The 20,921-nt window shown below is 39.0% G+C and overlaps 1 protein-coding gene across 1 annotated transcript in view; it reads left to right on the forward strand.

The window, feature by feature from the left end:
• NME7 (NME/NM23 family member 7) overlaps positions 1-20,921 on the forward strand; it is a 94,861-nt gene that overhangs the window by 45,929 nt on the left and 28,011 nt on the right. The window contains exons 8-10 of the mRNA XM_055712678.1: positions 8,337-8,401; positions 9,248-9,316; positions 13,094-13,195. Coding sequence (XP_055568653.1) covers positions 8,337-8,401; positions 9,248-9,316; positions 13,094-13,195 — 236 coding nt within the window. The remainder of the gene's footprint in view (positions 1-8,336; positions 8,402-9,247; positions 9,317-13,093; positions 13,196-20,921) is intronic.

Here is a 20,921-nt window from a genome sequence, read left to right on the forward strand (position 1 = left end):
CAATTTTCTCGTAAGTAATCTGAAAGTATATCTTCTGTCTGTGATAAGTATGCATAATAGAAAGGTGAAGTGCAGATGCTCAGGACTTCACCTCATTGTAGGCATATTTCTTTCTGTATATCTTGTCTACAAGGTTGAGTGCAAAAAAGCATCAGTTACAGCCTTGATACACTTAACAATTAAAAGTCTGGAAGGAACTGTTTGAAGATAGAATCTGGAAATAGAAAAAAAAGTGGGCTGCACATGTGTCTTTGCAGATGCTTCAAAGAAGTACAGTGGATTATTTGAGGTGTGACCTCTGGATATTCCCATATGCAATATGGCAGTCTTAGTGCTGCAGTCATGCGAGAACTATGCTTTCAGATGCAAGCATTTTCTTGCATGTGGATTTGCCCAGGCAGAAAACATGTTTATGCAAAATTAAATGCACTTTGTTTCTTACATTTTCCATAAATGTATTATGTATAGGGTGTTGTTTTTGGTGATGTCCGGTGGTGCTGTTTTGTTCGTTTGTTTTCTTTTTGGAGAAGCTAGGAAAAAGTGATTTAAATAAAAGCAACCTACTTTACCACTTCATCACTGCTTTTTCAGAAAAAGAATTTAGTTTCCATGAGAACAGGAGTCCATCCGCTTCTGTGTTTTAATTTCTTTGCTGTAGTTGTAATGATGGATATTCCTTGCTCAGGTTGCTTGTTTTTGAAACCAAGTCTATGTTGTTTCTTGATTATTTCCTGCATAAAGTTTTAGCAGCTTGGCATTGGCTTCCTAACTTAGACTGACTTCAGATTCCAGTGGCTATTGCAAAGTGATATTCATTTTTTCAAAGTATGAAAAATTTATTTTACATTTCAATTGATAGAAGTAGAGAGGGAAGTGCACTGAACCTGGAAATCCTTTCTGACAGTTTGAGGCTGGAAGGAAGAGGATGAGGTATACTTCAAAGAACCCCCCCCCAGTTCAAATGGCACAGTCAATCCTTGCTGAAGCTTATAAGTATCCTACTACTACTGGAAAGAGTGTTTGGTGGACTTATATTAGTGGTGCTCATGTAGCTGAAAATCATCTCTGTGCTGGGATGATGGTGTTAACATAAAAAGAAAATAAAAAGATGCTAGGAATGGGGTTTTATTATTGCATTTTGGAATTTTTGTTCTTAAAGGGGTAGAGAAAAGTTAATCCTAAGAGTGGTCCAGGGAATTTCAGGCTAATGAAAATTCTTTCATACCAATGGAATTGATACATCAAGTGTCTATAATTTCATTTAAATCACTCAGTGATGATATGGTGGATGTTTACCAGCATGTCTTTTTTGAAGGAAAACCTGCTTTGCTGATCTCTGAATTCTCTAAGTATGCTTTCCATAAAGGAAGGTAACACAGAGCCAGATAATCTAATTTACTTGAATATCAGTGCCTTCCTCAAAGTCCCTTGCTGTGAGAAAAACAAAATTTTCCTTTAGTAAATCAATTCATACATTTAGGTCTGTTCAGCATAGGTATCTGCATAGCTTTAGATGTTTTCTTGAACACAAGCATATCCAATTAAAAGGGGTTTATGAGTGAAGTCTTGTCACCCGTCCTTGCGCCTGTTCTTGTCAATATTGGCATTAATGACTCAGATGGGGAAGGACAGGGCATGCTTGCAGTGTTTGCAGATGCTACCAAGTGTCTGCTACAGTTTTGGAGGGTGTAATTGGAATTCAGAACGTTCATGATGAACTGCATAAATGAAACAATGTGAGAAAATGAAACTGAATATAAACAATGGCATAACATTACCATGGAGGAGGGAAAAGAACTGCACAAATACAAAACAGAGAACAACTGACAGGGTATCAGTGAAAAGTCTGTAGAGAAATGGTTGGAACAGTGATATATCATAAGCACAAGCAGTGTTCACGATGTTGGACACACTTCGTTTAGGGTGTTTTTTTCAGTAACTCATTCTGCTCAGTGCTGGTGAGAACCCAGCTTGTGTACCATATCCAGTTTCTGTCCAGTTTCAAAAATAACATAATCAACTGAGAGCAGAAAGAATAAGAGATTTAGCCAATGAAAATGTGATGGTTTTCATTTATTTAACCTGAGATGGAGGAGATGGGAATATACAGCTTTCTATAAGTATATTTGGAAAATGTGCATATTTACTAATTTAGATGAAAGAACATTTAATCTAATCATTAAGGAAAACTTCAAAGTATGTCACTGGCCTGACATCTGGGGATGTAATGGAACCTTTGTTGCTAGAAGTTTTTGAGAACATTTTAGAAAAATTTTAAAAATGCAGCCATGCATAGTCTAACTTCACTGTACCTTGGAGCAAAAGAGAAGTATCTTGAAGTCTCTTTTCCTACTGCCCTATTCAAATCAGAGTGTAAGTAGAAAGACAAGGTATTGAGTCTGAAAAGAGCCAAGACACAGACTGTAGGACTTTGTGATAGTCTTTTGCCAAGTTGAAAATAAATGATAGAGCTCACAGTATATTTACTATTGATCTATGACAGTGAGTTGGCAAACCTTCCACAGGAAGTGGAATATAAAATTAGTAGAGGCTGGAGCAGATTATAGGGCATCTCATGAGGTTTTTAACCTCTAGAGTTAAGTTAATTGACAATGCACTAGTAAATTAAAATTACTGTTTATAATTATGGGCTAATGCACACTACAAGGCATAATTTTAACCACTTCCTTACTGTAACTGATCATGAAAAGTCCCGTGCATAGTGTTCAGTAGGGATAACCAGAAAAAAGAAAGAAATAAATACTAGTAAGGATATGAATAGTTTGAATTATAATACTGAATGCCGTCATAAAATCCAGTGGTACAGCCTCAACTAAAATATCACGTTTAGTTTTGTTCACACTCAATAAATGAGCAGAAGTAAATGGAAATCATTAGAGCCATAGAAACATTCTCTTAACTGGAGTGATTGACCATAATCTTCTCAAATGAAAGAAAAATCAAAGTGGATGTACTAAAGGGGTACAAAATAATGAACATCTCGAAAGAAAGACATAAAAAGGAAAACAAACTACATATTTCTTTTTAAGCTTTCTCTTGACATAAGAACAAGAAAGACAGAAAGACACAAACCTAAGCCTTTCTGTTTTTTGGTAAATATACAACCATCAGTTTGAGTTCAGCAAAACTGTTGCAGATGTATTGATCTTTCCTTCTTACTCTTTCTTCTTCAGATTCCCTTCTCAAATGGCACACACTGCACAGCCACATCGCTGCTGGATACTTTCTGTAGCCTGGCTGTGATCCTTGACTTGAATTTCCGTATTCTCAATTTGGGTTTTTGTATCTCAATTTCCAGTGTGACTCTTCCCACCTGTCCCCATGCAAGAATTCCCAGAATACCTTATTTTCCTACAGATTCTCATCATTTTGTGTCTTAATGCCCTGTCTGGCATTCACAAGTGTGGTCTTGCCTTGTTCATAGTGGTTCAGAAGGTTGTAGCTGGGATTAAGCCTTTGAACCTTTCACCCCCTTTACATCTATTGGTTCCCATTCTCAGCTGCATCAAACGCTTGTCTGTTTTGGTGTCAAAGTCCCCTAAGATTTACTGCCTGTATGTCAAATTATATTTTTGTTGTGCTAGCAAAATACTGACTTTTGTTCTCCAGTCAAGCAGTGGTGGTAACTTTTGTCTTTACCCTCTTAATATTTTCAAATGAATATTGTTTGTAAAGATTTTCATCAGTGCTGCAGTGTTGGTAGAGTTCTTCGTGAAAATTTGTAAAGCTGTCCTTCAAATGTCCTGAGGTTCTCCTGTAATACAGTGCCTAGACAGAAATGAGGAATGATTGAAAATCTTGGATTCTATCACTATGAACAATATTCTCTCATCATTTCGTCACATGTTGCTCTTTATCTTCTGCCTGTACCCACTTGCCTTTTCTTTTCCTCCTCATGTTGAGCCTGGGTTGCTTTTGAGCTCCCCTTCTCCTCTCTGTTGGCCCAATGTGTGTCACTCAGGAGACCCTCTGTCCTTCCGTGACTTGCTTCTTGGTGCTCCAGAGTACAAATACAAAAATGATTGGAACACCTTTTTCAAACAGAGAGGCTAGGAGCTCGATAGCTGCAGATTATCACTCTGGCCAAATTTTTGGGGAGTCTAGAAATGGTGTATATATGTTGCATAGTAAGAATGCTTGGAGTTGTATTATTTCTGTGTAGTCAGAGCAGAAGAGGAAGAGAGATAAACCTTGTTCCTCAGGGGATAGGTTGACCAACTGGTAGGAAGAAGCACTTTTTGAGAAGGACATCTGTCAGCTTCTTACTGCAGTGTTTTACGATGTTGTCTGAAACAAAGTTTAGTGAGTACTTTAGCTGAAATACATTGCAAGAGGGCCCAGCTCTGAGTCCCACTTTTTCCCCTTCTGGAATTCAAAAAGGACTTTGCTTGGAGTCAAGCCTGATCATGATTCTCTGGAGTTTGGGGACAAGACCTTAACACCTGGCAATAAGGAACCAGAGAATTTCATCATACTGTGAAGCAGAATTGCATTTTAAAATGTCAAAAATAGACATGAATTGAAACTGCTACTTATAGTTAGTGCTACTTTAAGCATCTGATACAGTTACTTCTAGAAATATGTTACTGAATTAGGTAGATCATTGATCTGATCAGTCGCAGCAGTTTGTGTGTCCCTATCAAAAATACTGTTGTTGTTCCAGAGGGATTATTTTTGATTATTGGAAGGGTATTAAAAAAATGACATATAGAGGTTGAGATGAGGAAGCTAGTTCTTGACTTGCTTTGAAGGCAGTCTGCTGTCTTTGCCTAATGAGCTTTTTATGGTGGAGTGGTTAAATTGGGAAACAGGCCAAGATCAAAGGGAAGGGAATGTAACATCCCTAGTCATATGGCTGGCTGGTGGTTCGTAGTGTGCTGGGACTGGCAGGTCCCAGTGACACAGCTGTTACATCCTATTAATTAAAGTGATGTTAGGTTAAAAGTGACTTTCATGAACTGTTTTATTTTATTCCAATCCATAATTATGCATGCGGTTGTAACATTTTTCAGTCTGATGTCTTCCCTGCTACTTTCTGCTGCTTAATGAAGGACGATTTTCAAATACTGTGTATTGTAAAACAACAAACTGTAGAAGATCAATGTAACTGAGGGGGTCTTAATGCCTTATCATTTTAGCTGATTAAAATAAGTTGGAAGGTTATCTGTCCTGTATTAGGTGTGTAGAAACATAATGCTGCCTAGGAGATATAAAGCACGTGCACCCTTTTTTCTCTCTCACTCTCATATTTGTTAGGATTAGTATTAAATTCCCCCAACTGTATTTAGTAATGCTTGTGATTCTTTTGTGCTTTGTGACTGAAAATTCATCATAACTGGTGCCTAATCTGCAGCTTTGATTTGGGTTCTTACTGTAATCACATTTTAAACATGCACTGGCCCTGTTTGAAGGGTCCTTAAAAAGTTGTTTTTTCACTACAGATCTGGATTTTAAAGTTGAAAACATTGTTGAAAGCTGCTGAAATGGCACTCTATCTAATTAGTTCTTCTTTTCCTCAGCCTTATCTGCCCACAAAGGAGAGGGCACGTCCCAATTCAGTCATGCAACTGGCTGAAAGCCTGAAAGAAATCCCAAGCCAGGCCTTGAGCTTCCAGTGTTCTGTTGCTCAGGGATTGTCTCTGTGCTTTTTGTTTCTATTTTGGTTCAGGTAGAATTTGAAAGGAAGGTGTCCCTAGGAAAAGTGATACATGTATTGCTTAAACTGGGACAAGGGAGGCCAAGTCACTAGGTGTGTACATCTGTACCACCTCTGGCAACTTGTTTATCCTCCTGTGCCTCAGTTCCCACATCTGGAAATCAGAGCTAACATCCTGCTCTGCAATTATAAATGAAATCTCATGCCTCTTCCTCAAGGCACTTTGAAATTTTTTGGCAAGGCATCTGTCTGTACAATGGTGACAAGAATTCCTTTGGATAAGCCTTTTGGATGTTGAAGTTGTGGGCGATCTGTCTGGAGCAACAAGGTGCTCTGTTGTTCTGATGAGTGAAACTGAATGTAGGAATACAGTGCAGAGGAAAATCTTGATAGGTTTATCACAGTTGATTATTAAAGGAACCTTGTATTAAAGACCTTTATGCAAAGTACCTGCCTACTTTGTTTTCTGTCATTAAAGGAGCCTGTCTGCTCTCTAAGAAAAATCTTAACAATTTCAGTACAGAAACAGCCCAGAAAGCTGAATTTTTGAGACCCCCTTTGTTTTTCTAAAACGTAGATTTTGCTTAAAGCTTGTAAAACTGCTGAGGGCAAAAGTTCTGTAAAAAGCAAATCTCCATAGTACCTGATACCTGATGTATTTTCATCAGATGCATTCCAGCTGTGAAGGCCTGTGTGAGTGACCCGTTCTTGACTGATAAAGTGTAAAATGGCGATCTGTTGGGCAAAGCAGCTTTCTCATACCCTTCTCATCACCGTGTCCCTGCAGGCAGTAGTTGCCATATGTCTACCAGTGCCCATTCTTCATCTTTATCGGTTTCTGGTGGAGCAGTGGCTGTTGGCTGGAGTATTCACACTGAAGATCAGGAATGAAGAAATGTTTATGCTCTGTCACAGATTATTTATCAATTTATGCATTTTCTGAATGATGCCCAGCCAGTTACTTCGTCTCTTTATAAACTGGCTGTTCATCTCTGACATCAAGACTGTAGGCTCGCTGCCTCACTGGAAACTGCGTGGAAGCATCTGAGCTGCTCAGCCTTTCTAGCAGCATGGACAAAAAGAAACTGGAGGTCTAATTTCTCTCTCTGATATGGTCTTGCATTTCCTGGGCAGACCTGTCCAAGTCCCTTCATTTTGCTGCTGGAATTATTTTTTTTCACCTGGAAAAAAAAGGGGATTTTCCCCACCCCCCACCCCCCACCCCCTTTCACAGGAGCGTTAGAAAGAAACTTGCAATCTGTGCTAGTGAGTCATGGTGTAACAGTATAGCAGGACAGGAGCTGCACCTGCCTCCACTTGTTGCTATGTTCTGTAAACCCAGAGAGCTGCATGGACTGAATGTATACCAAAATGTCAAGTTTTCCCTTTAGTTGTTTGAAGGTTTTTGGAAGAAGTATGTGCTGTTTTGTCTGGGGAATTTTTTTTTACATAAAACTTAATGTGAAAATACAGTGGGAGGTACTTCAGGGACAAGTTTTTTCATTTTAATTTGTAAATACAATTTTTATAGCTGTCCAACTATGCAACTCATTTACTCAGAGGTTCCACTGACCTTTTAACATGGTAGGAAGCTCACCCATCCTATGTCACAGGTATTAGCAGACTGTGTACAATTCAGGTCTTGAGCATGCTAGAACCTAGATATTAGCTTTGTTTTATTCTCATCTACCAAATCTATACATTGCTAAAAAATCCTACAATTTAAAGACTAGATTATAAAAGAATTTAATGACTAGAGTCAAATCCTGCTGTTGTCATTCATTACAGGGTGTTCTTCTGTGGTTAATTCTGTTCTGAATAAATGTCCAGAAGTTTGTAGTTTCTCACAAATTGTACTAGAGGACAGGCATTTATGTTCTACAAAAACAGTGATTCTATGAAATTCACTCACACAGGGTACTGTGGTTGGCTGACATAATCTTTAGATTTGCCTGATCTTGTAAACACAGGCAAATCTAAAATACACATTTAGTGAAAAATCGGTGGTTCTTGTTCTCTGAAGTTTAGTGTTTTGTTTTACAGTGTCATTCAGTCTTTGAGGATGCATTTTGGAGAGAATAAAGTAAGCAGTACGATCAGCAATAAGATATTTGTGAGTTATAACCTCAGAAGCAGTAGGTTATTTGGCACTGATGTATTTTTCCCATAGAAGGCATAAACTTCTGTGCTGGTTTATTGGCAATGTTTATTATCCTACATTGTTTCTAGCTTAAAGTAGGACCCCCACTCTGGTGAACACTGTATAAAAAACAAAACAAGCAGCCTGTGCCCTGAATTGATTACTGTTTAAGCATCAGTATTGCCAGTGGAGCTTAATTAAAAATATAAATCCTGATCTTGCAGCAACTGGGTGTTTTGCAGTTGATCTGAGTAAAGCAAAAGCTTCACTAATTACCTTTTTTTGGGTAGAGATTCTTTTCAGCAGCTGCATGGAGTTTAGTTGTTTGAGACCATCAGCTCATCACTTTAGATAGAACATAGAGTGTGTGAACTCAGTTCTGCTCTCTGCTTCCTCTCACAGCATTACAAAAACACTGGTTTTTTTGGTTTGAAAGTGAGTGGTATATTGTCATAAGTACCTTCCAATTGTAAATTCTCCTTTTTTGAATTGAATACTGTCTTTTCTGTGTTTCTTCAGGTCTAGCTGGAAAGATTATAAAAGCCATCGTCAATGAAGGATTTCAGATCTCCGCTTTGCAGATGGTATGTTTTCTTTTGTGTATGTTTTTCTGATAAACAGAAGGTGGAGAAGTGCTGCATGTGCTTCACAGCAATGCACAGGTGTCTCCCTGCAATATAAAACCCTTGCACAGACTGTGTAGCAATGTTTTGGGATCAGCCTTGTCCTTAGGATATTTGTGGTTTATTATTTGATTGATCAGCTGATCTGTTTCTCTTTGCTGGGTGACCTTGAGCCAAGACACTTTACCTCTCTGTATCTCAGGTGCCCTATAGTTAGAAGGGAGATAATTATATGTTTCTTCTGGATCAATTTGAGATATCTTTACAAAATTTACTAGCTAAGATTAGAAAAACAATTGTTAATATCCTTGATTTTTTTAAAATATATATTTAGTATTAATTTAGGGGAAGGTTTTTAAAGATACTGAAAGGATTTTGGCACCCTGGTCACCCTTGACAGTTAAAGGAAGTTGGCACAGAGATTGTTCCCAAGAGTAGTCCTGTAAGTACTGCCCTTTGATTTTTTTAATGAAAGTCTCGAGATCTGGAATCAATGATTCAAATCCTCATGACAAATGAAGAATAGCCCCTTTACTGTGCAAAAACCAGATCCTCTTGCATGTCTTAGTGGCATCAGCCAGCACTACATTGTCTGCTTATGTGGAAGAAGATACTGTGTGCTGTATTGCCTGTGACATCATTGTTGAAGTTTTTGACAAATTTCATATTGCAGCTATAAAGCCATTCCTTTTACCTAGCAAAAATTAAAAGTATTCTGAATGTTTACTGTTTAAGAAGGGTGTCTTGTCTATTTTTTTGTTGCTGTTGTCATTTAAGGCACACTGGCTGACATTTTTGCTTTCTTAGTTCAACATGGAGCGTACAAATGTGGAAGAATTTTATGAGATTTACAAAGGTGTCGTTGCTGAATATGTGGTAAGTATAAGTATGAGAAGAATCTGCTTAAAAATAGAATGTGCTTAAACAAGAAAATGGTCACATATTTCCTTTTGGGGGTTTGTGATAGGATTTCTTTTAGGAACCTGATATTGACCAATTGTAGTTTGTTCTCAAATAAACTAACTCATCTTGAAAAGTGTTCTAACTATGTTGTAAGAAAGGAAGTCTTTTGTGAAAATTATTCAGCCAAGCAATTTGTAAAATACAGCACTGTGACACACACCCCAACACCCACACACAGCCAGATAAGTTATTTTATTGTGGTAGAGCTACGAGAATGCGTCACATATGTATCTTTGATTTGATATTGCAATAGTGGCTGGGACCAGAATATATATCTATTATTTTGTTTACGATGGGGCTTCTGTATTTGAATACTTCCCTAATGACATTTTTAGCTATTCCTAAATTTATTGATCTGACTCTTGTGGATTGTCAGAAAATTTAAGAAGTTTAAGATACATTGTAATCCCAGTGCACATCTAAGACTTAGACACTTATATATATATTAGGCATTGTTATACTGTCACATAAAACTTCCTGACTGTAGACAGAACAATGGGAATACAAGAAGACAAGCTTGCATTTCTGTATTGCCTTCTGTTAGAGGATTTTGGTTCATGTTAGAAACAGTAATGAGTTTAGCATCACTGCCATGCTATATACTGTGCAAATTTTCCTTAATTTTTAAATGGTTAAATTACTGAAAGTTTTCTACATTGTTAGCAATATTATGCCAGACAGTTACTCCTATTACTCTAATAATGACATTTTTGTTTTCTCCCCCCCCGCATGATTGTTCAGTCTAACTTAATTCAACAAGGTTTGTAGATTTGTCTTCAAATAGGAGTACTGTTAGTTCACTCTCAGATTGGGGAATACTCTTAAAGTCTCCACTGGTAATACTATTTTTGACAAGGACCAAAGGAAGATTGGACAGACAGACTTGTAGGTACATGGCAGAATTCAAATATGGTAATATCTGACCAGTTTTTCAGGACCTGAAGAATCCTGTGGTACTGTAAAAGTCTCTGCTTTGAGACAAATTGGAAATTCTCTACCATCTTCTGCAGCAATTTTGTACAATCTTTGACTCCCTAATTTGCAAATTTTAGTTATATAATTTAATTGGAGAGTTACTCAGAAGGGAATGTGACATTTAAACAGGGTAAGTCAATAAAGAAGATATGTTTTAGACGGGATTTGAAGAAAAGTGAGGATCTAGGGCTCTGTCCTGCAAGCCATATGTGCTGGATGCACTCAGCTGAAATAAAATGAAATGAATATCTCTGTGCACTCAGGATATCTGTAGAACAGGAAAACATGGGAAAGCTAATCATCATGGTAAAAGGATCCAGATAAAGCACATATGGGAGCAGCAATAGATACTGTCAGTGCAGGCCAAACAGGAAGAATTAAGTTGCAAAACAAGATACCGAAAGAAGAATATGACCTCTTACATCTATGACTCAGAAATGTCTGTTTTGATCTGAATTTTATTTATCACTCCAGAATAACTCAGCACAGAATATGCTTGGCATCCAGAAACCCTTTTCAAAAACTGCACTCCCCTTTCTTCTGGTTACCCCTTGTCAGCTAAAGGCTTGACTTTGTATGTAAACCGCTTCTCTGTGAAAAGAGAAAGCTGGACAATTACCCAAAATTTTAGCTACATGGGATTTTGCATACTATTGATTAGTTTTTGTGCTGTTTTGCTTTGGATTTCCTACTGTAGCCAGAATAGAAAAGAGGGAAAAAAGAAGGGAGATTATTTTGGGTCAGCTCAGAATCCACTTTGCTAATCAAAAATGCTTGAGCTTGATCCAGCTCCAGGAATGGTTCTGCTTGACCACAAACAATGTTACTTGATGAATAAACTATTTTCTAAAGAAAAATTGATTTAGCTGTAACTGGGAGTCTTACCAGAGAAATAGTGTCTGCTATTTAATTTCAACTCCGGATTTGATGAGCCTGTGTAAGGCAGACCAAGCTTGTCTCACATAGTACCACCTGTCTTTGTGCTGTAGTTGGTGGCAGCTGGTCTTCAGTCCTCAGCTTTGTATTGTAATGAAGGAGGCGGGAGTAACTTTGTTCGCATTGTTTGCCATTGCTGGTGGGATGTCAGTGCTGGTACAGAAGCAATAGAAAAGGGAGGAACAAGAAAAACCACAGTTTGCAGGGAGGAATGCAATTGATTCAATGCAAGTTAAAAGCCTGTTTTTTCTCTGCTTTCCTGTTAAAAGTTACTTAGATGATGGAATTCGATGAAATTTTAAAGAGGAGTGACTTTGTGGCAATTGGCTGCTTCTTAGCCTTTGACCTGCTCTTAACAGAGGATCTGTTGGTGACAAGTTTTTGGAATCAAAATATTTATTCATGTTGTAGAGCATGAAACTAGGCTATAGTCTTTTCATGTCCTCTCAGGAATACTTCTACCTACATTTCCTAGGATCAGGTGGATGATAGAGGCATGTGGCTAAAATTCTGTGCCATTGACTTCAGAGCAAGGAGATTAACCACATGCTCTCAGCATGGAATGTTACGAAGATAGCAGCTCTTTGGGACAGTGCTGCTTGATTTGGAGTCTGTGTATTTAGTTTCCATCACAGTTCATAAAAGATAGAGAAAGACTGAATCCTTCTTTTCCTACTGCTTTTTTGCCCACGCTGTGTGCTCATCCTTGACCTGCCTGTGGCTCGTGGGATTGATTGCAGTACCTTACTTGTCCTTCCCTGGCCTCCCTTATTTCCTGTAAATGTTTTCTCCTATCCATTTTCCTCATTGGTTTTGATTCTTTTAATTGTCCTGATTTGTTTAAAACTTGTCTGCCCAGACTTCCAGGCAAGTATGTGACTGTAAGGGCATGATTTAAAAAAGGAAGCCAGACTAGAACATCAAAAATTATTTCTGCTTGTGAAACCTATACCTCTAATTAACAAACTCCAAATTGGCACTAATGCCCAGAGTTAATTTAAGCTTGTGAAAACTAAGACCCATCTTCATCACCCACTCAGAACTCACAGTGTCTCTTTACTCTCCAGGAGGCTCCAGGGAAACATGATTTTGGTGTAACTGAGATTCTGGTAACAGTACACCACAGGAATGTTGCCAGATCAAGGACCCTTTCCCTAAGAGGTTGTCCCACAAGCACAGGTTCTCTTGGCTTCTGTGTTTCAGCTTCTGTAGTCATACAGAAAAGAAAAGACAGCGAGAACCAAAAGCCCAAAGACATTTTAATGACTTAAAGCCATCACACGGGTATATATTTGGAAACAAATATAGACTGTGTATTCCTGTAGGGAACACTGCAAGTACATTGCTGCCTGTGGAACTGGCTGAACATAGTGTGATTTTTCAGGCTTACACCCAGCAAAGTGTGTTCCAATGATTCAGTCTAGTTTGACAAGTTAGGGGATACTGCTGTGAAATCCAGGTCCAGATCAATATGGATATACCCACAAAAGAATGTGAGGTATTGTGGGTGTTGTTGCGTGCTCTTCAGTGTCCTGTTGAAGCTGAATATCCAATTTACCTCAATCTCCACCTTCTAAACCAAGGAGCAAAATGGAAAAAGTTTCTTTTGTTGTGAATACTACTAATATATTTGTTTCATGTCTTTGCTTTCCTAAATGCACCGATATTTCTTATCTATTCCTGTCCTGTAAGTTTGGGTCTAGTTTTGGGGAGGAATACAACCCTTGCTAATGCCCAAAGAAGCTCAGATTTGTTTCTGTCTATTTTTTTCTCTTCCAGGAGATGGTTACAGAGCTGTGTTCAGGCCCTTGCATAGCAATGGAGATTATACAACCTGAGCCTCCAAAAGTGTTCAGAGACTTCTGTGGTCCTTCTGACCCTGTAAGTACTTGCTTGAGTGATAAGGGATGCTTAAAAAGTTGGTGTGCTGGCTATGTGAATTAAAACATCAAAGTGAGGTATAGCTGCCACATACCTGCTGCATTCATTGGAAACATGTAAGCATTACCTTATTATGGAGGACAAATGCTAGTAGTCTTATTGGCCCAACTTGCAAATTTTCTAGCAACTCTTCTGATCTTACTTAAACCAGTTGATAAAATAGTGTGATGATGTTTATGTGAAAGGAAAGCTATCTAGGCAAAAATCTCGGTTAAAGGTTCATAAATATTCTAACACAGAGCCCTGGAACAAATAGATATTGCTTGTGCATGCCAGTGTAAATTCAACGTTGGTCCACTGCAGTCTCTGGCATTCTCCTAGGTTGAAACTATAGAAGCAGAATTGGTTCCTTCGATTTGCAAAAGGAATAAAACAAAAAATGGGTGTAAACGTTCTTGTACCTGTTTGCTATGCTAATGCTTCTAGCTTTTATTTTTCATTTCTTGAGGTGACTAATTGGATAAGCGTGATACTGTATGCAATTTGCAGGCAAATTTTGCTGCCTCAAAAATTGTGCAGTTTTTTGTTAAACAATGAAGGCTACTGTACCATGCAGGAGCCATGAGGTGAAACAGCAAGATGGAGGCAATGAGGTCAGGGTTTGTATGTTTTTTTGGTTATGATTTGATGTTTTAATTGCACACTTGAGTGGGCTTACCAGTTTCCATGGAGGAAAATCACAGAGATTAATATGTGAAGGGGAGAACAAGTTGTTCAGGTTATATTTTTTTTCAAATCCAGAGTTTCCATTACAGAAAGCACAAGTTAAAGGCATTATCCAAACTTTTTGTTCCCCTTCTGTTTAGTAACATTCTAATGTTTCTCTGCAGGGTTAGCATCTTGTAAGCACAGCATAACCTGTTTATCTGACTTAGTTTTAACTTTAGAATGATATATCAGTAGTAACGTACACAATATGATGGTTTTAAATTTTGTTTCAAATTCCGTGCTTAAGGTTTCTGGTCTTTAAAACTTTCAAAGATGCAGTTGTTCTAGTTGGGCCTGTTATAGCCTTTTCACATTTCTGCTTGTTTAATGGTTGATACGTTAAAATCAAAATATGGTTGCAAACATCACAGCTCCTTTAGGTTATTAAAGACAAGTGTACCTCTTCAAGGGGAATTTCTCTATTTTCCCCTACTACATCACATGAAAAGCTCTCTTGTAGCCATACAACATGCGTGTGGCCGAAGGAACTGTTGATGAGCTGAGGAACTGAGGGATGTATAAAGTGACAGCTTCTCTGGGTAGCACAAGAAAACAGCAGAGGAGGGAACTAAATTCCTGTCTCTCAGATCTCTTGCTAGGGACCTACCTATGCTGTTTGTGTTTCCATTTTAGTGGTTAACGGTGTGACTTGTGCAGTGAAAATGAGTGCCCACCTGCTTCTAGTGGAAGCAGACAGCTGTAACTTTTGGACACTGATTTCATAGCAGTTACGCTAATTGTATGTTTGGAAGACAGGCAGCTGTATTTCCGTCTACTGTTTTCTATAAGAATTGCAAATTAATTGATTCTTCAGGCACATAAAGCATAGGTACAGTAATTACAGCTGCTCTCAAGAGTGATCTTTGCCTGAAATTTATCTGTCTCTTCAGACAGCTTTTGTAGCTTGTCCTTGAGGAAGAAGGGACTAAGACATCCCAGTGGTCTTGCGTCATTCCCAACTGGAATCATCAGAGAAGCTCACAACTGAACTTTGTGGTTATAATATCTGTCTCAAACCGAAGCAGCAAAAAACATAACAGCAGTTTCATTTTCCAGTAAGGTTATACGAAGATACCATGGACTTGATGTTCTACTGGTTAAAGTAAATCAGTGTCGTGCAAATAGTCCATTATCATTGACAGATGTGGATATCTCTATAACTTTTTCGTTTGTTTATATATGCTAGATCCTGATGTGTGTACAGCCTGTTTATAAACACAGGTAAAGACCAAGCTCACAAAAAAATGTACCTGATTGGGTCACTTTGGCTCCTGTTAGAGTGCCCTATTTTGGCAAGTAATGCCATTGAAATCACTGTGACTACTCTCAAAGCAGAGTGCTGTTTTGAAGTGAGTAAAGGTGTTGGAATTTGACTTACATAATTAATCTCTCCCAGTCATATCTGCTGTTAATTGTATGTTAGATACATAGCAAATGTAGTAATTACTTTGTGGCAAGTCAGATATCTAAACTGGATGTGAATGTTAACAGCCCTTTCAGACTCTTCCTGGTTTTGCAGGGAGATAGTTGGGCTATGCTTCAATGAAAGGCATCCATAAAGAGGTGATACAAATTTTCCCAGCTCAAACTGAGATGTCATTTGGAAATGGGTCTGGTTTTGTCCAAGTCCCTGATGTTTAGGACTGAAGAAAGAATTAGAGTTGTTACATTTTGAGGATTATACTTTAATAAGCTAGCAATTTATACCAAGTGCTAAAAATTAAATGGAACTTTGTGGTATTTCTGTAACAGGGTAATATTTTGTTAACATGACAGGTCAGTAAAGCTCTCTGCCAAAACATCCTTCATTATAAACCTCTCATATGGTAGCAGGGAAGACTACTAACCAAAAACCTGTTTTGAGCCTGTTTGTAGTAGTGTGTGAAAGGCCTATCAAATCTGGAAAGTGGGTGGTGGGGTAAAGATACCTGTTTGTAAGGAGCTGTGCTGTCCATGGTCACCCTCAGAATTACTGTGACCTGATTGAAGGTCTCGGTGTCATAGGTTGCACAGTTGTGGAGCATTTGTCTCTGTTCGATGATGTATGCACTAGTCTGGCTGCATTCTTGTTGTACGCTGGCACTTTTGTAGTGAGTGCCGGGCTGGCTCACTGCACTCTTGGTGAACTGTCAGCATCTTTAATTGCACTTGGCTTAAGCTCCTGGAGTGCAGCTGGATTTTTTTGTGTTATTGGTGGTCTCATCAGAGGCCTTTCTGTAATCTTTCAGATCAGCTGTGATGTTTTTTTTTTTTTTCTTATTTTCTGACTGCAGCCTCTAGCTTAGCTGTTTCTCACAGCCAGGTCCAAGACTACTAGTGTGACTTGTCCTTTTTTTTGTCCTTGAATGCCTCGGTGGTTATGCGTAAGGCTTAGGAATGGAAGGCTCTTTCCACATCTACTGTAATAAACAGATATTTACTCTTTACTTACTGTTGCAGCACCTCTATAAAATGCCAGCAGCCATTCTGATGCCCATCTTAAAAATAATGTTTCTTTAAAGAGTTCATAAGGGCCGTTAAAAAAGACCTTTGAATTCCACACAAGACTGTAGCTTTTCAAGGAGGGGAAGCACCGACAGCCTCTGCTATGCACCCAACACTAGGAGGTTTGAGATGTTGAGATCCTATGAGCAGCTGAGCACTTTTACTTAGCTATTTAAATTTCAGATAGGAATAGGATTTCTGAAATGACTTTGATTTCCACTGATTTTTCCATAGTGTGTCTGAATCATTTAAGCCCTTTTTCAAAACATACTATCAAAACTTGTTATGTAGGTTGTTAAATTACATTTTTTTGTGCTGGGTGCTATTTCACTCTGTTTCTATTGGTGCAGTTCTGACATTGAGAGAAAAAAGATTTACACCTATGGCAAAGTGGTAACTGCTCTAGAAAGCTAGGAAGAGGAGTTAAAAAGTTGATTAAATCAGATTACTACAGAACACAAACCTTTTGAACTTTTGATACACACTGTCACTTACAAATGGTAGTTGCTACCTGCAACCAAAGTTCAGCACAAAAGAAGCTATGTTTCTTCTTCACTGTAAAGAAATGAAAGTGCTTGGAGCACAGTAAGGATAAATGCAGCAGAGTTTGCATTAGCAAGAAAGCTGTTTCATTTAAGTGCAGTAAGAAGGGGGGAAAAAAGCAACCTATTCTGCCTTGATTTGACATTGTTTCACATGGATCAGGAAGCAAAGGTGGTTACAGGAAACCTTGGAACAAGGGGATGGTGGCCAGGGAATCTTGTCGCTGCTTGAGCTTCCTTGAATTTTGGCCTCTGGGGCACTTGGAGGCCTTTTGTTATTACTTAGGTCTGAAGCTACAGCTTCAATTTTCATGTCTTCTTTGTGTAGCCTCTATATTGATATAGCTGCTGGTAACATTTTGTCATGGAATTGTTGAGGCGATATGCTTAGTATTCATAAGACACTTTTTAAGTGCTCTGGAAAATAGACATATTACTTTTATTTTTACCTTTCTTTTGAACTTTCTTCATACACAAATGAAAAGCTTGGTTATAACATGTGATTCCAGGAGTCTGCATCAGCTACATGTTCCTGGGTGATTGCATAATTTTTAGTAGTCTTAAAAGCTTTTAGTTAGGATTGGCAGTACACTAAAAGTGACTCAAGTACCTTCTGCTGTGAGATATTATTAAAGTGATGGGATGTGCTGCAATATTTCTGCATCCAGTGGGCTGAAAAGGGATTTTTGTATACTTGCTTTAAAACATAACCTGCATTCCTTTTACGTTGGAGATTTGTGATTTTAAGGCTAACAGTGTATTAACAGTCTTCTGTACTTTTGTATGAACACCAAAGAGCTAAAAAGGAGATTAGATGGTTTAAAACAAAGTGGTGAAGTGAAAGGGCTGGAGTCTGCTTTAGCTCCATTCCTGACTTCACTGTGTGACCTTGGACAAAAAGTTCAATGTGTTTCTGCCTCAGTTATCACATCAGTTAAACAGGGATAATGATAAGAGCCAAAGAGCACTGTTGCTGTAAGATTTTTGTTTGTATAGACCTCCTGCAAATCCAGCGGGGAAAAAGTATCTACATGTGAGGCCGAAAATGTTCATGTTCATTCCTAGAACTACATTAGCAGCATGATTTTTCATATTACATCACATGAAAAAAATAGTTCAGTGGAAGATATAAAGAAATATAAAGGCTATTTTTGAGCTCCCAAGTATTCTTTTTCTGGTAATACCTTCATAACTGTTTCGATGTGGGTTCTCCCTGTAGCTTAGTGAGCCTCAGTAAGTGTTGACAGTGAAGTACATGATGTGTTTCAAGAGAAATAAGGTTTATTAATCTAATTCTTTGATGAAGATTTTCATATAATTGATTATCTTGTCAGATAGCCTGAGTCATGTAATAATACTAAAAATTTTCATTCAGCGCCAGACCATTGTCAGCTAGAGTAGCAAACAGATTGATCGATACCAGTTACAATATCCTGCTCTCTAAGCCTGCAGTGGGAAAGACATGATTGAATTGCTTGGATGTTATTTAGGGTCAGTCATCTGACTCTGTCCTTTCAGTTTTTAATTTCCACATCAGCCTCTGCAGGTTTAACAAAAATGTATTCTAGACAAGTGCTAAGGCCTCTCAGTTGGAGGGCATGGGTTTTGACTGAGTAAGTGTCTGTGGAGGGAGATTCTTCCCTCTAGTGCAGCCCTCTTTTGCTGAGCTGACACTGCTGGTTCATGGAGCCCAAAGTCCTGGTGAGTTCAGGACTTCTCCTGCCTTGGTTCTGTCAACCCTCTGTGCGTGGGGAGGGGGCTTGTTAAGGCTGGACCTAGAAGGAAGGAAGGGTTAAGGCAGCTGTGCTTTAATGACCTACAGCTGTAATGGGACTGTAATCACGAGTTGCCACCATTGCTTTAGACTGTCAATATATTGGTGTATGGTTTGAAATTTACCTCCAAAAGTGTTACAGCTTGTTGTCACAGACAAGCCTGTATCTGTGTGGATGCCAAACACCACACCTGTGGCAACGAGTTGCTTCCCCTAGTTTAAAATGAATGGAGTCTGTACTGGCTGCACCAGAAATAAGGCTGATACATAAATGTCGTATTTGTTCTTCCTGTCAAAGCTGTTTGTAGCTCTGGGAGCAGCTGCAAGTCAAGAATCCAATAAATTTTTAGAGGCATAAATTCAGTGTTCATAGTAAGTTGTCCTGATGTATTTCTTTTGCTTCTGCATGGGTATTGCAGAGGTCTACCAGCCCCTGACACTGCTCCCCACCCCCACCGCCCCGTTTGCTTTAATCACATCTGTGTGTATGTGTGTGTATGCGCTTTGTAGTGGCATGTATGCATGATTTGCTTACAGTCTTGAGGTGACCTGCTTTCAGCTCTGCTTCTTGCATACTGTCTTCTCCAATCCACCCTTTGCAGGTGATGGGAAGTCCTTTGATAGGAAGAGGGACTTCAGCATCACATAAATATGTCTTTGTGCAGATGTTAGAACAAGAATCAGAGCACTAGTAGTGGAGGAGGAGCCTTTTGCTTGCAAGTGGCTTGTCTTAAATGTGGCTGGTCCTTGCTGGAAGGTTGCTGTCATATGATGGCTGTTCAGCGTCCTGTGAGGCTGGAGTTTGTAGGCTCGCTTTGATTCTTGATGGGTGGGTGCATATTTGTTGAAAATTGATGTTGTTAGTGGTGACTGGCAGTCTCCATCAAAAGACTAAATACTGACAGAGCCCTCAAGGCTGAACTTTGCTTTAAATCCAATGTGATTGAGGCATGTTGGCAAGGTTACAGTTTGAAAAAAACTTCTATCTGCCGCTCCTTGTCAGAGGCTCCAGAGCTACCAGACTTGAACACATGAGCAGTGCTACATTTTCTGCCTAAATAAATCCTGGATGCAAGGTCATTGGACTTGGATTCAGTGATGGCAAATTACAGTTATTTGGTAAAGTAGAAAATAAACGATTGTCTGATATCAAGCCCACTACCACCACAGAGGCGTGATATTGGAGGAGTCTGCTGCTTTCATCCTCTGGAAGGAAGGTGCTGGGCACCTCTGGGAGAGGACTGAAACTGGAGTACGTGTGTGTCTTGTTTCCACTTGTTGCAATGCAATGGCTTTTTTTCCTCAGTTATCTACCAAAGCCCCTCTAGCCTACGTAGGTGGGGTTTTTGTTTGTTTGGTTGGTTTTTTTTAGTTTCCTCTGCTACCTGTCACTATGCTATTTTAGTATCCCCTGATGACAAGGCACCTTCTTAACTGCAATTTCTGGACATTTTCAGGAAGTTGTTAACATTTTGTCAAAGGCACTGTATGCCCTCCTGGAAAGTAGCATCAACTTAGAAGCCTCAGGGTTCCCATCTGCACGCTCGTCTTTCCCTTATGTTGGGCTGTCTCTGGCTTTGAAGTGGTTCTTCCTGGATTCCTTGTGCCTGGTTCCAGGCTGGAATAGCTTACCCTATTTTAGCAAGAGGAAAGAAGCTGAACATGAGCCCAGAGACTGAAGGAAAGCAGGGATGTGCCACAAGGCATTAACAGCACTGGTTACTGATCTTTCTTGACTTGCTGTGCTGCCAGAGACCTCCTAGCTTCTCCCCAGAACGGGTAACATGCCAGGATATCCTGGAGCTAGGTTTTTAGGCCTCTCCCTGCAAAGCATCACAGGGTTAGCCATTTTTAGGAGGGTTTAAGCCACACTTAGAATATTTACTTTTTAAGAAAACTCAATTTCTTGGTCAAGGACTTTGTATACTGTTCAGCTCTGCAGACACATGAAGACATTTAGCCTAATCTGAAATCACAGAGACTAATTGTATCTATAGGTAGGTGTGAAAGAAGCCTGAAAGGTTAGTTTAGGGATCATAAAGGCTCCCTTTGCACTCAGACCGAGTGCATCCCAAAGTAGTAGGTAGATGTTATTAAAAAAAGTGGTATTTTAAGCATCTGTGATGAACACAACATTCTTATAAATGCTGTGGTTTAC

Source organism: Falco cherrug, chromosome 5 (genome assembly GCF_023634085.1).
Source record: "Falco cherrug isolate bFalChe1 chromosome 5, bFalChe1.pri, whole genome shotgun sequence".
NCBI classification, from domain to species: domain Eukaryota; kingdom Metazoa; phylum Chordata; class Aves; order Falconiformes; family Falconidae; genus Falco; species Falco cherrug.